Here is a 17805-nt window from a genome sequence, read left to right on the forward strand (position 1 = left end):
CCAACTAAAATGTCTTATTTCCTTCAGTCTTACAGGAACATGTAGTTAAAAGTTTGACTTCTAAATTCATGTTGCATTTGACCCCTACCTCTCTTTTGGTACTTATGCCAAGTAGTAAGCAACCAGTTTTCTGTGCACAGTCTTTCTCGTGCACTTGGATCGTGTACACAGTTCTTGGACTATAGTAGCCACTTGACAAATAATTCAGTGAACAAAAGACAAATGCCAGTTCTTTCTCTTTCAGGTCATTTCTACTCTCCCCACATTCTACAGAAATGTCTTCCACTACTTGATGGCGTTTTTACAAGAACTGCTGAAAAATTCAGCAAAAAATCATTTGGATGAGAATATTCTAGGTAAGCAGCCAAATGTCTATGGAAAGCATTTCTGCAAACTGAGAGACTCGTAATGAGAAATGAGGTTGAGGAGGATCCCAGGTCCCTTGCAGTAGAACTAAAATGGCAAGCTCTGGGCAAAGATTTTTTAAAGCAGAAAGTTTTGCATTTGGACACTCCTCCCTACTCCTAACAACACAAGAATAAGTATAGTCATGGGCTGGGTGTGGTGGCTCACACCTGTAATCCGAGCACTTTGTGAGGCTGAGGTGGGCGGATCACCTGAGGTCAGGAGTTTGAGACCAGCCTGGCCAACATGGTGAAACCCCACCTGTACTAAAAATAAAAAAATTATCTGGGTGTGGTGGCGCATGCCTGTAATCCCAACTAAACGGGAGGCTGAGTTGGGAGAATTGCTTGAAACCGGGAGGCGGAGGCTGCAGTGACCCGAGATGCCACTGCACTCCAGCCTGGGCAACAGACTGAGACTCCATCCCCCCGCCCCCCAAAAAAAATATAGTCATGTACCATATATCATCTTGGTCAACAAAGGACCACATATATGATGGAGGGCCAATAAGATTATAATACTGTGGTTTTGTGTGTGTGTTTGTGTATGCGTGTGTGTGTGTGTGCTTAAGAAAGTCTCACTCTGTCAGCCAGGCTGGAGTGCAGTGGTGTGATCTCAGCTCACTGCAACCTCCACCTCCTGGGTTCAAGTGATCCTTCTGCCTTGGCCTCCTGAGTAGCTGGGATTATAGGCGCTTGCCACTATGCCTAGCTTTTTAATTAAATTTAATTAATTAATTAATTTTTTTAGAGACGGAGTCTCGCTCTGTCGCCAGGCTGGAGCGCAGTGGCGTGATCTCAGCTCACTGCAACCTCCACCTCCCGGGTTCAAGCAATTCTCCTGCCTCAGCCTTACAAGTAGCTGGGACTACAGGCGTGCACCAGCACACCCAGCTAATTTTTGTATTTTTAGTAGAGACAGGGTTTCACCATGTTGGCCAGGATGGTCTCAATCTCTTGACCTCATGATTCCGCCTGCCTCGGCCTCCCAAAGTGCTGGGATTAGAGGGCTGAGCCTCCGCGCCCGGCCCTTTTTTTTTTTTTTTTTTAAGGGCAGTGACCAGCCCAACGTGCCCACCCTCCCTGCTGCGGGATGGGAGAGGGCTGGGAGCCAGATGGCCACCCCGGCCCTCACAGCCACCGCTTGGACAGGGGCCACAGGGCCACACCCTCCAATGCCCACACCTCAGCCATCCCTACCACGCTCATGGAACCTTGTCTCAGCCTGGGGACGAGCCCCCACTGGGGACAGGGGGTGGTGGGGGGAGGAGGCGGGAACCAGAGAGGCAGGACACCAAGCAGGGCCGTCTCCCCTACAACCTCCCAGCCTCAGCCACCTCTGACACAGCACCATTCCCATTGGAAAGCCCACTGGCAGGACAGGCTAATTTTTGTATTTTTAGTAGAGATGGGGTTTCATCATGTTGGCCTAGCTTGGTCTTGAACTCGTGGCCTCTAGTGATCTGCCTGCTTTGGCTTCCCAAAGTGCTGGGATGACAGGTGTGAGCCACCATGCCCGGCTCATAATACCGTATTTTTGATGTGCCTTTCCTATGTTTAGATATATTTGGATATACACATACTTAGCACTGTGTTACAACTGCCTGTAGTATTCAGTATAGTAACATGCTGTACAGAAGCCTAGGAGCAATAGACTATACCATATAGAATTGTGTAAGTACAAGTGTAAGTTTGTGAAAGTTTAAGTACACTCTATGATGTTTGCACAATGACGAAATCACTTAATGACACATTTCTCAGAACATATCCCTGTTGTTAAGTGATGTGTGTCTTTAGTACCTTCTTTTGCTGAATCGTTTCTTTTCTGTGTTTTTTCTTGCAGCTAGCATATTTGGCAGCTTATTGCTTCGAAACCCAGCTGGTCACCAAAAGCTTGATATGACAGAGAAGAAAAAGGCTCAAGAATTTATTCACCAGTTCCTCTGCAACCCACTCTGAGCCTCTATATCTCTCCTCCTATTTTACTTGAGGCTGCCAATTACCAGCCCCACCTGTTTCAGCTCAAGAGCTCCCTTAAGATAATTATGTGAGGCCACTTGGTAGCAAGAATGGCAGCTATTTCCTGAGCCTAGTACCCTGACTAAGCTCACCATTGGTTAGCACACTCAGTGCTGTGAGTCGTGAAGACACGGGAGAAAATCCACCATAATAAAACTGACATTCAATTTTCAACTTTAGTTATTTAACACAGATTGATCTTTTTTTTGAGATGGAGTTTCACTTTTGTTGCCCAGCCTGGAGTGCATTGGCGTGGTCTTGGTTCACTGAACCTCTGCCTCTCGAGTAGCTGGGATTATAGGCGTCTGCCACCACGCCTGGCTAATTTTTTTGTATTTTTAGTAGAGATAGGGTTTCACCATGTTGGCCAGGCTGGTCTCGAATGCCTGGCCTCAGGTGATCCAGGCCTCCCAAAGTGCTGGGATTTCAGGTGTGAACCACCACGCCTGGCCTAAAATGTTTTTAAATAACTGTATTTGTTGTACTCACTCACCCTACCTCCAGGGCATAGTCAGTGCCTTCCCTATAGCCTGGGCTGAGATCCCTATGAGCAGATATTTGATGGAAAGTCATGAAAGGCCAATGAGTTGGATGGCAAGAATGCAGGCAGAAGCTGCTGGGTGAAACAGGCCACAGCCACCCCAGATGCTTTCAGTGCTCTGAGGACGTGTATATGCATATGCAAACTCTACCCCCGTTCCTGCCCAGATAATGGCTCGATAACTCTAAAGCTGGTTGCTCAGCCTCTGAGGGCAATACAGGCATTTAAAAAATTAAAATGACCAGGCACAGTGGCTCACGCCTGTAATCTCAGCACTTTGGGAGACTAAGGTGGGAGGATCACTTGAGACCAGGAGTTTGGGACCAGCCTGGGCAACACAGGGAGACCCCATCTCTACAAAAACATTTTTAAAAAATTAGCTGGGTGTGGTGATGCATACCTGTGGTGCGTTACTTGGGAGGCTGACGTGGGGTGGCTCACTTGAGCATAGGAGCTTGAGGCTGCAGTGAGCTATGAACACATCACTGTACGCCAGCCTGGGTGAGAGAGGGAGACCCCGTCTCTAAAAATGTAAAATCACTGAAAAAATGAGTGTTCGGTGAAACAAGTGGGATTTTCTGGGTCAGCAAGTCTTCCAAACTGTATATAATGCTTCCCGTCTCCGTGTGTAATATATTTTAATGATAAATGTATTTTTAACAGTGGTGGTTGTATATGTTTTTCTCTCTTAAGAGACGGCAGTTCGCTGCAGCTGGACTTTGTGGCTCAAGCCTTGGGGCCAAAGAGATATATTCCTGGCAGTCTGGTGGGTACCGGTCACTATTCACATATTTCCAGCAAGAAATGGTTATGGCACTGGCCTGAACCCCTTGACCCCTGGTCTAGTCTTTGGAGTTGTCCCACTCTGAATATTCGAGAGAAGCAGCTTATGGTTAAAACAGGCAGTGGCAGCTGGGAGGATCTAACAGCTAGATCCTCCAGGCATTTGGAAAGGACAGGGGCATAACGAAGGCACATGCAGAATCGCTTCCTGGGTACGAATGCCCACTACTGGGCACTGTAAAATGGGTTTAAGACACGGGCCAGCAGAACAATGTGAAAGGTTAAAGAAGGGAGTGGCCGGTAGGTGGCGCTAACTGGCCCGGGCATGAGTCCCGCCGAAGCTGCGTCCTCTTGCAGGGGAAGAAAGTTGGGACCGCCAGCCTGGGCCAGAGTGTGAGAAGACAGCTGGGCGTCCTAGGCAAGCGCGTGAGAAGGGAAGAGGCGGTGGCGTCCTCTCTAGCTGGGCTCAGAATACTCTTAGTTCTGCCTTTGGGGTCTTGTCTTCCTTTCTGGGCCTCCCGTCTGTGTTAACTTTGATGGGTGCTGAAGGGAAGGCCGAGGCCCCGGCGGGAGAAACCTGGGCACGTCGCGGTCGTCCAGGCTCCCCTGGCGGGTTGGAGCCAGGGTTCCGACTGCCAACTGTGGTCCTTCCCGCTGCTGCTGTGGCTGCCAGGGCGAGGGCGGGCAGCGCAAACCTGGCTGAGGACATTTCGGATCCTTCCTTGGGGATTCGTTCCCTTCTCCTTGATTCCAGTGCCGCGAGGGCGACACCCTGCGGGCCGCCCGTGACACCCCGGGCGCTTCCCCACGCGAATAAACTCACCTTCTGGGCGCCTTCCCCTCGGTGCCCCGCCCCGCCCCTCCCGCTCGCCAATTGGAGGCTGCAGCTCAGCCCCCTGACAACCTGAGCCAACCAGAGGCGCCAGGGAGGGGCGGATCCGCTGTCCCCTCCTTCCTCCGGAAAGCGGAAGCGGAAGTGACGTTAGGGGAAGGTGGGGGCAATCATGGTGCCGCTGGGGAGGGGAGAAGCTGCTGCTGCCGCCGTTGCCGGGAGCCGCGGAGGTAAAAGGCGAAACTAGACTTGGCCTGGGCTTGGGACTTACCGGGGGGCGCGGGACTTAGGCTCCCTCCTGAAGCATTTCCCAATAGAGACCTCAGTCTGGTCACCATAGGGACCCCACCCCTTCTCCGTTTCCATGGGGATGGGTATCCAGCCCCCCTTTCCTGTTTCCATGGAGACCCGGACCCTGCCCCTCTCCTCGGTGCTTGGAGACCCCCAGCTTGTCTTCGGGTTTTTCTGTGTAGCGCTGTGCTGGGGGCTATCCCAGACAGGCTCCTTTTCCCAGCCTTCTCTCAAGGGGGCTCCGTTCGCACTCCTCGTTGGCTACCTTCAAACCTCCTGGTCTTGTTTGTTCCGGACAGTTGGTCTCCGCGTTGCCGCCGAGGGTGCCCGGGCAGCCCACTGGGGTCCTCGGTGCTCTCTTCTCTCTTCTCAGATGCAGCGAAATGTACATCTGTGGGGTTGCGTAAGCCAGAACTAGGGGTCGGGCCGGTACCTCCCGGATCCGATTCTTTGGCCTGTTTCTGGTAACTGTCTAGCCACCCCACTAAGTAAAGGCTCACTTTCTAACCCAGAGCAGAAGAGAAAGATAAAATGCAAAGCCAGACTGAAAACTAAAAGGGATGTGCTGATTATTTTAAAATTTTCTGTTCTGCCTGCCAGACCCACATTTGTAGAGCCTGTGTTTGCAGATGAAGGAAGAATCACTATTCCAGAACATGAAAGCTTCAAATGTGGTATTTTTCTCAAGAGAATGTATCTTCCCAAGATAGTATATCTTCACGAGAGAGTATGTCGCCATGTCTTTCATTCATTTAGCTGACATTTGTGTCAGTGTACTATGCTAGGGGCTGTAGAAACAAAAATAATAAGACTCAATTCATTCAGGGACGAGAGCCCACTATACAACCATAACTTCTTGTTAACACCATATTGGACATAAATAGATACAGTGATCTTCATTGTTTGTGCCTGACTGGGGATTAGCCCTTCAACCCAGAAGGTTGAAACATCTGTTCTAGGTAGGAGGGAAGAAATTCACACTTGTTCCTCTACTATTTACCAAACATTGTGCTTTACATATGTTGCCTCTTTTATTCCTTATAAAAACTTTGAGAGAACAGGAATTACTAGTCCCACCTTGCACATAAGAAAAATGAGGCACAGAAAAGTTACCCATGTAGTAAAAGGCAAAGCCAGGATTTGTAGGTAGATGACTCTGCCTCCAAAGCCTTGCTCCTTCTACCATAAACTACATGAAACCATTTACTGCTTCGTGGTCTGATTTGGAGGGCATTTGAGTGGAGTTTCTCTTAAGATTTGTAGCAACTCAGCCTTTAAGCAGCTACTGTTCTGTTTGCTCTTTTGTCCCCTTTAAATATTTTGACCAAGTTTCAAATTGTTTGACAGGCGTATTCAGAGGGTCTTATGAACTTATTACTTCAATTTTTGAAAAGCTCTTTTCTTTTCTTTTCCTTTCTTGTAGAGATGGAGGTCTCACTATGTTGACCAGGCTGATCTCAAACTCCTGGCCTCAAGCGATCCTCCCATCTCAGCCTCCCAAAGTGCTGGGATTACAGGCGTGAGCCACCACGCCCGGCCAGCATTGCTTTTCTTTAAAAATGACTTGATGGGCCGGGCGCGGTGGCTCACGCCTGTAATTCCAGCTCTTTGGGAGGCCGAGGTGGGCGGATCACGAGGTCAGGAGATCAAGACCACGGTGAAACCCAGTCTCTACTAAAAATACAAAAAATTAGCGAGGCGTAATGGCGGGCACCTGTAGTCCCAGCTACTTGGGAGGCTGAGGCAGGAGAATGGCGTGAACCCGGGAGGCAGAGCTTGCAGTGAGCCGAGATCGCGCCACTGCACTCCAGCCTGGGCAACAGAACGAGAGTCTGTCTCAAAAAAAAAAAAAAAAATGACTTGATGGTTTTAAAGTTAAAATAAAAAAAAAATTATTTCCAAGGATGGTTTTTCATTTGCTTTAGCTTGCTCTTTAAATGAGAGGGAAAATGAACCTTGTGGTTGCTGAGGAGCTGCGTGGGTCTTGTGGTATGACTCTTAACTCTGGCTTTGTTCTGTTGCAGACAAGTCATTACGTTTTCATTTCTCACAATTGGGCTGAGCACAACTGAACCATGGGGGAACACAGTCCAGACGACAACATCATCTACTTTGAGGCAGAGGAAGATGAGCTGACCCCTGATGATAAAATGCTCAGGTTTGTGGATAAAAACGGACTGGTGCCTTCCTCATCTGGAACTGTTTATGATAGGACCACTGTTCTTATTGAGCAGGACCCTGGCACTTTGGAGGATGAAGATGATGACGGACAGTGTGGAGAACACTTGCCTTTTCTAGTAGGGGGTGAAGAGGGCTTTCACCTGATAGATCATGAAGCAATGTCCCAGGGTTATGTACAGCACATTATCTCACCAGATCAGATTCATTTGACAATAAACCCTGGTTCCACACCCATGCCAAGAAATATCGAAGGTGCAACCCTCACTCTGCAGTCGGAATGTCCGGAAACAAAACGTAAAGAAGTAAGTAAAGCAGTCAGTGAGGGCCTAGTTTGGTTTTGGGGCAAGTCCTTACAAAATTCTTGGTGCAAATTTTAGCTGGGGAGTGAAGGAGTCCATGGGGTTAGGACTTACAGTAGTTTTGCTTATCAGCAACACATATGCTTCAGGTTTTGTTGTGATTGCTTCTGGAACTTTTGGGTTGTATAGCCATGTTGAAATTTGGGAATATGAAATTGTAATTTCTTGAATTTCCTTCCCCAAATCATAAATAAAACAGAAATTTTACTTAAGTAGGCCCACGTTTCTGGTGCTAAAATGACTATTTAGCTTATCTAACAGGGAAATAACTAGAGTTGGCTTATTTGATAAAGAAATAACTATATTTGGCTTATCTCCGGGTTGTGTTTAAATGATTTGTTTTGGAGATGAGTATCTGCTGGAATATGTTTTATTATCTTAGTGAATGTTTAATGAACTTTTATTTCACGTGGCACATGCCTGTAATCCCAGCACTTTGGGAGGCTGAGGCAGGTGGATCACTTGAGGTCAGGAGTTCAAGAGCAGCCTGGCCAACATGGTGAAACCCCGTCTCTGCTAAAATATAAAAATTAGCCAGGCGTGGTGGTGCATGGCTGTAATTGCAGCTACTCAGGAGGCTGAGGTAGGAGAATCACTTGGACCCGGGAGGCAGAGGTTGCAGTGAGCCGAGATCATGCCACTGTACTCCAGCCTGGGCGATAGAGTGAGACTCCATCTCAAAAAAAAAAAAAAAAAAAAAAAGAAAGAAAGAAATTCGGGCTGGGCACAGTGGCTCATGCCTGTAATCCCAACACTTTCTGTAATCCCAGCACTGGGAGGCTGAGGCAGGTGGATCACCTGAGGTCAAGACCACCCTGGCCAACATGGTAAAACCCCGTCTATTCTAAAAATAGAAAAATTAGCCAGACATGGTGGTGGGTGCCTGTAATCCCAGCTATTTGGGAAGCTGAGGCAGGGAAATTACTTGAATCCGGGAGGTGGAGGTTGCAGTGAGCCAGGATCGCGCCACTGTACTCCAGCCTGGATGACAGAGAGAGACTCAGTCTCGGAAAAAAAAAAAAAAAAAAAAGGGAAATTCAGGCAAGAGGCAGTAAATGAGAGCAGGTTATCTAAAATAAGTTTTCATTTTCATGTTTAGCTAATGTGAGTAAGGTGATGCATGTCAGGATGCTTTGAAAACTGCAAAGCATTTTACAAATTATATTGGTGGTTATTATTAGCAGAATAAAAGTTCTGGTTTAAAGGTAGTGAAATACATTATCCAGGAACTTTTTTTTTGAGACGGAGTTTTACTCTTGTTGCCTAAGCTGGAGTGCAACGGCGCGATCTTGGCTCACTGCAACCTCTGCCTCCTGGGTTCAAGCAGTCCTCCTGCCTCAGCCTCCTGAGTAGCTGGGATTATAGGCAGGTGCCACGATGCCCAGCTAATTTTTTGTATTTTTAGTAGAAATGGGGTTTCACCATGTTAACCAGGCTGGTCTCGAATTCTTGACTTCAGGTGATCCACCCGCCTCAGCCTTCCAAAGTGCTGGGATTACAGGCATCAGCCACCACGCCTGGCCTATCCAGGAACTATTACAGGTCAGTTAGAAAAAAATAGGTCACTGGTAGTTACAGTACCAAGGACTAAATGTAAGATGTTACTAAACAGAAATAGGGTGAATGATTTAGCAATATCTTTTTCGCTGTGGTTGAGGTCTTGAAATTGCATATGGCTTATTGATGGCATATTACTTTACTTTTGCTAACCTTAGAGAGACCATCTTGTCCCACCGCCTACCCTATGCAGAAATTTCCCTATGGCATCTCTGACATCAGTTAATCTTGTTTCTGCTTGAAGACATCCAGAATTACAAGAGTACAGTGTTTCATACCTCAGCCCAATACATTTGTTAGCCAGCTCTGATTGTTAGAAAGCTTTTACTTGTATAGAACCAAAACCTTCCTTTCTGCAGGTGCCTCCCACTGGTTCTAGATCTGCCTTCCTGAGTAAACTTCCTCCCACAGGACAGTCCATCAGCTATTTGAAGATCATGGTTTTTTCTTCCTCTTGTATAGGCTGACCACCTCCATTTACTTAAATGTCCCTCTGTGACATTTTCCCCAGTCTCTCATCAGCCTTGTCACCTTTGATTATATGAATTCCAGTTTTCCAAAGTGCTTTTTTTTTCTTTTCTTTTTTTGAGACGGAGTTTCGCTCTTGTTACCCGGGCTGGAGTGCAATGGTACTATCTTGGCTCACTGCAACCTCTGCCTCCCAGGTTCAAGCGATTCTTCTGCCTCAGCCTCCTGAGTAGCTGGGATTAGAGGCATGTGCTACCACGCCCAACTAATTTTGTATTTTTAGTAGAGACAGCGTTTCTCCATGTTGATCAGGCTGATCTCGAACTCCTGACCTCAGGAGACCCACCTGCCTTGGCCGCCCAAAATGCTGGGATTACAGGCATGAGCCACCATGCCTGGCCCCAAAGTCCTTTTAAAATCTGCAGTTGAGCACTGTCTCATAAGTGTGAGTCAATTAGCATTGAAAACAGTATGGCTCTTATCTCAATATGGACACTGTACTATGATTACTATATAGTCTATATTTTATCAGCAACATCTTACTGTTAGCTTATAGTTGGAAATTTCTAGAGTAGTGCTTCTTAACTGTGGGCAGTTTTGCCCTCAGGAGATGTTTGGCAATGTCTAGAAACATTTTGTGTTGTCACACTGTGGAGGTGATACTGGAATCTAGTGGGTAGAGGTTAAAGACATTGTTAAATGTTTTACAGTGCACAGGACAGCCCCCTACAACAAAGAACTGGCCCAAAATAGCAATAGTACTGGGATTGAGAAACCCTGCTCTAGATTATTCTCATGTATGCACCTGTCAGATCTTACAAAAATGAAAATGGGGACCTGCCTATAGGCCTTATTAAAAATATCTCCCGGCCGGACATGGTGGCTCACGCCTGTAATCCCAACACTTTGGGAGGCCAAGGCGGGTGGATCACCTGAGGTCAGGAGTTCGAGACTAGCGTGGCCAACACAATGAAACCCTGTCTCTATTAAAAATACAAAAAATTAGCCGGGCGTGGTGGCAGATGGCTGTAATCCCAGCTACTCCGGAGACTGAGGCAGGGTAATTGCTTGAACCCAGGAGGTGGAGGTTGCAATAAGCCAAGATGTGCCACTGCACTCCAGCCTGGGCACCAAGAACAAAACTCTGTCTCAAAAAATAAAAAATAAAAATATCTCCCTATGAAATTTTATCTTGTTGATTTCAGTCCAATATTTGAGCTTGTGGGGGGGTTCATTTCAACTCCACAAACATTTAGAGAGCAAAATGCTGTTATGCTCTGTGGACGCTGCAGATGGTTGTGGTAGTAGATTTATAGCATAGAAGCAGAAATTGTTTACACCAGTAATCATAGCAACAAACACAATGTGGTAAATGTGAAGGAGAGGTACAAATATTGCACTGTGAGCACAGGGAAGCTCACCCTTAATCCTGGGATCAGGGAAGTCTTGTGAAAAAAGTGGCATTTGAGCTGGTCTTAAAGAATACATACAATTTAGGAAAAAAGCAGGAGGTTTTTCCAAGAGAGAGGAACAGCATGAAACAAGGAATGCAGGTGGGAAACAGGCCATTTTCAGGGAATAGCCAGTTGTCCTGTTACAACAGAGTCAGCACACTTTTTTCTGCATAGGGCTAAATAGTAAATATTCTGGGCTTTGCAGGCTAAAAGGTCTCTGTTGGAACTACTCCATTCTTCCATTGTAGCACAAAAGCAGCCATAGACAATACATAAATGAATGAACATGACCAAGTTCTGATAAGACTACAAAAACAGGCAGTGGGGTGGATTTGGTTCACTAGCTGTAGTGTGTCGACCCTTAGACTAGAACATAGGAGTAGAAAGAGATAAGGATGGAGAGATAACAAAGATCCAAACATGGAAGGCAGTGATAACCTTCTATGGGTTTTGAACTGTAACTTTTCTAGAAATGGTGGGAAACCATTGGAGGTGTCTAAGCCAAGGCTAGAGTGGTTAGAAAGAGAATGTGGTTAGAGTAGCATTTTAGAAAGACTGGTCTGGCAGCAGAGGTAGCTTGGAGGCAGAGGAAAACTGGAGACTTTTTGCCCAGTTAGGAGACAGTTGTAGTTTATGTTTGGGGTTTCATTTAAATCTGAAGAAAGGATAGTGGCCTTGTTCATGAGAAGAATCAAGAGCTTTTGTAGAGGTATGAGAGAACTTCGTACATGTTATTGGAGTTTGATGAATGAGCCATGAGTTGGGCATGATTCAAAGGTTTTGAATAGGCCGGGCGCAGTGACTTGTGCCTGTAATCCCAGCACTTTCAGAGGCTGAGGTGAGTGGATCACTTGAGGTCTAGAGCTCTAGACCAGCCTGGCCAACATGGTGAAACCCTGTCTCTACTAAAAAGACAAAAACTATCTGGTCGTGGTGGTGCATGCCTGTAGTCCCAGCTACTTGGGAGGCTGAGGCAGGAGAATCACTTGAACCCAGAGGGCAGAGGGTGCAGTGAGCCAAGATTCTGCCACTGCTCTCCAGCCTGGGCAACAAGGTGAGAATCTTTGTCTCAAAAAAAAAAAAAGATTTTGAATCATGTTGATTGAAAGGATTCATCCATTTTCCCAAATTTGTTGAGTTTCTGCTGTGTCTTAGCACAGCTTTTTGATGGAACTTCAAATCTAAGTGAAGAGTTAAGCAGTTAAGAATCTGTTGTGATAGATATTTTAACAGAGGTTTGTTCGAAGTGCTGTGTGCATGCTGAGGAGAAAGTGGCTAACTCTGCTCCCTGCACCCTCCAAATGGTGATCCCATTCATAGGAATCAAGAAAGATGGGAAAAGGAAAAAGTTTTGGTGGGGTAATTAATGAGTTTGGTAGGAGTGTATTGAACATATAGTCCTTGGAGAAAAGTAAGATGAACAAATGGAAAGCTCATTGGAAACATGTATCCGAGGTCAAAGAAATGGTTTGGAGTTAGAATGGTAGTAGAAAGGGGCCTTCAAACTGTGGGTAGTTTACTTAAGGGAGAAGTAAGAGTTGGCCAGAGAACTAACTTCAGGGTTGGAAAGAGAAAGAGGAACCCAAGAAGATCACAGTAGTCAATGGGATGGGTCGACTGCAGTGTTGTGAAAGCTGAAGGAAGAGAGTGTCAACAAATGAGGATATTCCTCTGTGACCCTGCAGAGGGACTGAGGAGCCCCAAAGAAGCCATTAGTTCTGCTGGTTGTGCAGTTGTTCACATATCATGAGAAGACTTGCCGCAGAGCATGAGTGATGAAGAAGTGAGTGAGTGATGAGGAAACAGGAGGCAGGAAATGTCAAGTTGGCCTTTTTTTTTTTTTTTTTTTTTTAATGTTTGGTAGTTAGAGGAAGAAGAGTGATGAGGCAGTAGTAGCTAGCTCACGGGGATTGTATCATTTTTATTTAGCATAGGTAATTTGGACATGGTTTAGGACCTAAACTTTAGGCCATCCTCCGTTAATGATTACTGTGTGAAAGTGTTTCATGAGCGAATGGTCAGGAAACATTAAGTTAAACCAAGACAGAAATTTGTTGATTAGGACTTCTCAGAGCCTTTGATGTGCCACTAACTAAGAAGGAAGAAAACAGAATTTTTCAAATGCTTTAAACTTGAGAAACCATTTTTTCGGATCCAATTTCCAGGGATCAGTGTTTTGTGGAACACATTTTGGGAAATGCTGATCTAGGCAGAAAAGGAGGAGATGGTACAGAAGGAATGATTATGCAATCAGTGAAAAGCTGTCACTTTTCCACTTTGTACTGTTCAAATTGGTTTATTCTATTTGCAAGTCTGGTTTGCTATTCATGTCTTCAGGTCATTGATAATCATATTGAATAGCACAGGGTGAAGGATAATATGAGCACTTTGTTCAGTTTGCTGGGGATTTAGCTCACTCCACTTTCCTCCCACCCACATTTTTCCATGCTATCCATGAGACCTTTGTGGAAGATGCTGTATTCTTGAAATCAGTAGGTTTGGGGTTGGGTGGAGTTTGAAGGAGAAGTAGCAGTAGCTTTAGTCTTTGAAAGTCTTGCTTAATGACCAGACATTCAGGAGGCTTGCCTTCCTGAAGCACTGTTTTAGCTTAGCTTTTGTTTTGGCAGTGATTTTATTTGGGCATTAAAATCCACTTAATTGGCCTGAAGAGGCTGATGTTTATCACTACTCGATAACAGACTTCATGATCCTTTAGCCCTTCCTTAATCCTTTTCCTTTCGGGTTTTTTTTTTCAGCTTGGTTTTTGTTTTTTTCTTTTCCCTCCATGCGCAGGTGTTACTCTTGAGAAATCAAATCATTTGATAACTAGTTGGTCGTCTTGGCTTCCCAAGCAGCTTATTTTCTGAGTCACATTTTAGCTTGAATTTCCTGTTTACTCTTGTTTTTTTCATTGTTTCATATAGTGTGGAGTTGGCTTACCTATTACTTCATTTTCTTTTCTTCATGCTTCTCTTATGCAAAAAATAAACCAACCAGAACCTTGCCACAGATAGTCTTTTCCTACCACAAAGCCACTGGTCATTCTGACTCAAATTTCACGTATCTTATTCTCATGCTTTTTATTTCATTACTGTCTCCCTACTGATTTGGTAGCTTTGAGATCTATCTTTCTCTCTCTTTCTTTCTTCTTTCTTTCTCTCTCTCTCTTTTCTGTCTTTCTCTCATTCCTTTCCTCTCTCCCTTCCTTCCTTCCTTTCTCTTTCTGTCTTCTTTCCTTTCCTTCTTGAGACAGGGTCTCACACCGTCACACAGGTTGGAGTGATTACAGTGGTGGGATTATAGCTCACTATAACTTCAAACTCCTGGGCTCAAGCAGTCCTCCTGCCTCAACCTCCCAAAGTGCTGGGATTATAGGCATGAGCCATGGCACTTGGCCAGCTTGTGAGATTTCTAATCAAAATATTTTCATTCTGCCCAAAAACAAGTTTTTTTTTTTTTTTTGGTTGAGACAGGGTTCCATTCTGTAGCCAGGCTGGAGTACAGTGGCATGGTCATGGCTTACTGCAGCCTTCACTTCCCAGGCTCAAGCCATCCTGCCACCTCAGCCTCCACAGTAGCTGGGACCACAGACATGTGCTACTGTGCCGGCTACTTTTTGGTTGTTTTGGTAGAGAGGGGTCTTCCTATGTTGCCCAGGCTGGTCTCGAACTCCTGGGCTCATGCAGTCCTTCCAGCTTGGCCTCCCAAAGTATTGTCATTACTGGTATGAGCTACCATGTCTGACCCTTTAAGGACTTTCTACTTTAAGTCTCTAAGCAGCTGTGTCTTACTGTTGTTTGTTTGTGTACTTTTTTTTTTTTTTTTTAAGACACTGGGTCTTGCTGTGTTTGCCTAGGCCATGATCATAGCTCACTGTAACCTGGAACTTCTGGCCTCAACCAATTCTCACTCCTTAGCCTCCTGAGTTGCTGGGATTAAAGGCATGAGCTACCACACCCGGCAACTGTGTTTTCTTTAGTTGGTTTGTGCGGTCCATTCTTGAATCCGTGCCCTTCCAGAGAACCTGCCAGGACTGTCTGGTTACCTGTTCATCTACCTCTGTCTGAACTACATTAATGACATGATATATCCTCCATAGCTAACTGACCTTGCCAGTTTTCTATAGAGTAGTTGGCCAAGGAGCATGAAAAAACCCTAGGAATCATATGCCAAATTTATTCTACATGATGCACCAAAGTATTCCAGTGCATTGATTAGGAAAGGTGTCGTTTTCTTTCAAGAAGCACAGTTACAGCGATTTTTTTTTTTTTTTTTGTAGATGAAGTCTTGCTCTGTTGCCCAGGCTGGCATAATCTTGGCTCACTGCAACCTCTGCCTCTGGGGTTCAAGAGATTCTCCTGTCTCAGCCTCCCGAGTGGCCAGGATTACAGGCATGCACCACTAGGCCTGGCTAAATTTTGTATTTTTAGTAGAGACAGGGTTTCACCATATTGATCAGGCTGGTCTCGAACTCCTGACCTCAGGTGATCCACCTGCCTTGGCCTCCCAAAGTGCTGGGATTACAGGTGTGAGCCACCACGCCTGGCCTACAGTGATGCTTTTAGGCTGCTTGGTGTATTGCTCCTCAACACACTATGAACTAATTGTATGGCCAGTGGCATTCCAAGAGGAGAGTTATTTTTTTTTAGTGTGACAGATTTTAAGTATAAGAATAACAGGAAAAATCTGACTCCAGTGTTTTGGAACCTTTTTGCAGTGTATGTCCTTTACTTTGGGAGACCTAGTTCCAATCTCATGCCTTATTATAAATTCCTTAGGCAATAGAATGATCCACTCAGACAGACCAAGATGTTGTTGACTCTCCTAGAGGAGAACTACCCACTTTTTAGTCTTTGCATACTGTGATTACATTTCTTTGCAGATTCCCTTCTGAACTCCGATGAACTTGTAAGTGTGAGGTTCTGTAGGAATCCAGAGCAAGAAGCATTTTCCATTTACCCCCATATGAAGCCATTTTATCAGTGTGTCTGCATGTGTGTTATGTACCTCTCCTTAGTAATCAGCATTTCCATCACTCAGGTCCACTGGCCTGGAAAAGGGACTAGAGTGGTTTTGTGTACAATTGGGTTTCAAACTTGGTGCTATAGGAATTATAGGTCTCGATGTACGTTTTACATAGGTTGTACATTTTAAGTACTACTAACATTTTACTATTATATGACATTGGCAAAAGAATTTGAATTTTATTTTTTTCCCCTCTTACTTAAATCAGGCTTATTCATTTCTTCTGTGATGTGCAAAGGGATAGTTTCAACCTAGGTTCCAGCTTTGTTCTGTTATGTACTAGCTATGTGGCCTTGGGCAAGCTGCTCTGTTTCCTTTTTTATAAAATTGAAATAAAAATATCCCATTGCATTTTGTGAAGATTAAATGAGATTTATTCATATGTAATATGTGTAAAACATTTAGCGTAGTGTCTGGTGCATCATGGTTGTTCGGTGGATGTTCATTTGCTTTCTTTTCTTCATAGGCCTCCATGGTTCTTGAAGGAGGTAAAGAGGTAATGTCCAGTTTCACAAGAGGTTAAAATGTTCTTTGTTAGGTACTCTTTGGGAGGTGTTTTCTCCTTGAGACGAGTTTACATATAAACTGTGATTAGGTTGCAGGATAGCCCATAGAAATCTTGGTAACCCCTAATTAGCTGAACTGTTGTATTAATGCCACTGTGGAACATAAACCACCATTTATAACTGTGTTTTATTCATTTAATTTTTTTTGAGACAGGGTCTCACTCTGTCACCCAGGCTGAGTGCAGTGGAGTGATTACAGCTCACTGCAGCCTTGATCTCACCAGCTCAAGCGATCCTCCCACCTCAGCCACCACACCTGTCTAATTTCTTATTTTTTTGGAGAGTCGAGGTCTTGGTATGTTGCCCATGCTGGTCTCCAACTTCTGGGCTCAAGCAATCCTCCCACCTCAGCCTCCCAAAGTGCTAGGTGAGCACTTACAGGCACGAGCCACCTCACTGGCCCATACAACAGTGTTTTAAAATGAGAACCTGTTTGTAGTCGCCTGCAGGCATTCTGTGGATACCAGCTCTTGCCACTCCTCTCTCTTATACTTGGCTTCCTTTGACTTAGTATCAGGCCACTGAAATTATTTCCATGATGGGCATTTGGGGCACCAGGCAGAGCAAATGGCTGTCAAAGAATGAGGACTCCTATTTTGCTCGCAACGGTGATAGAGAGAGGGAGATGGCTGGCTGCTGAGTAACTGCTATGTACCAATCACTATGTTATGGGCTTTAATATAGTTTTGTATTTAATTTTCATAACAATCCTATAACATAGATGCTATTAGCCCCCATTTTACAGATGACAAACTGAGGCTTAGAAACACACAACTAGCAAATGGTAGAACAGATTTGAACTGAGGACTTTCTGATGCCAAAGCCTATGCTTTCTACCATCACACACCACTTTTGCAAAGATATAAGAATCAGGTATTGAGACCTGTTGGCTGTGAAAAGGGCTAAGAAATGAAGGGACAGCAGCATTTGTTCTGTAAGGGTAAAGGTTTGAAGTGTGGGGAACAGCTGGATGAAGTCAGCTCTCATAGTGGGGGATGGGAGGCCTGTCGAAATGAGGTCTTCAGGGTTCTTATATTTCTGAGCTTTTTGCTTGTCCGTTATGGAGAAGAAATTATATCAGTGCCATTGTGGGGAATGGAGTCGGACACAGGGAGAGGGAAGGGAAGTCCCTAGTGATAGGGAGGAAAAGGCAGTTTCTACAGCCATAACAGCCAGGCCAGTCATTTATTTTTTAATTTTTTTTATTTTTTTGAGATGGAGTCTCGCTCTGTTGCCCAGGCTGGAGTGCAGTGGCGCGATCTCGGCTTGCTACAAGCTCCGCCTCCCAGGTTCAGGCCATTCTCCTGCCTCAGCCTCCCAAGTAC

General features: G+C 45.3%; 2 protein-coding genes across 4 annotated transcripts in view; both read left to right on the forward strand.

Moving 5' to 3' along the window:
- The window catches only part of INPP5B (inositol polyphosphate-5-phosphatase B), a 76920-nt gene extending 73291 nt beyond the window's left edge, over positions 1-3629 (forward strand). Inside the window, 2 exon segments of the mRNA XM_015135734.3 lie at positions 245-356; positions 2248-3629. Coding sequence (XP_014991220.3) covers positions 245-356; positions 2248-2363 — 228 coding nt within the window. The 3' untranslated portion in view covers positions 2364-3629.
- Positions 2682-17805, forward strand: part of MTF1 (metal regulatory transcription factor 1) — a 51195-nt gene continuing 36071 nt past the window's right edge. The window contains exons 1-2 of one of the 3 annotated variants that reach the window (XM_015135552.3): positions 2682-3730; positions 6895-7353. In XM_015135552.3, coding sequence (XP_014991038.1) covers positions 6946-7353 — 408 coding nt within the window. In that variant the 5' untranslated portion in view covers positions 2682-3730; positions 6895-6945. 3 annotated transcript variants of the gene reach the window in all.

Source organism: Macaca mulatta, chromosome 1, assembly GCF_049350105.2.
Source record: "Macaca mulatta isolate MMU2019108-1 chromosome 1, T2T-MMU8v2.0, whole genome shotgun sequence".
NCBI classification, from domain to species: domain Eukaryota; kingdom Metazoa; phylum Chordata; class Mammalia; order Primates; family Cercopithecidae; genus Macaca; species Macaca mulatta.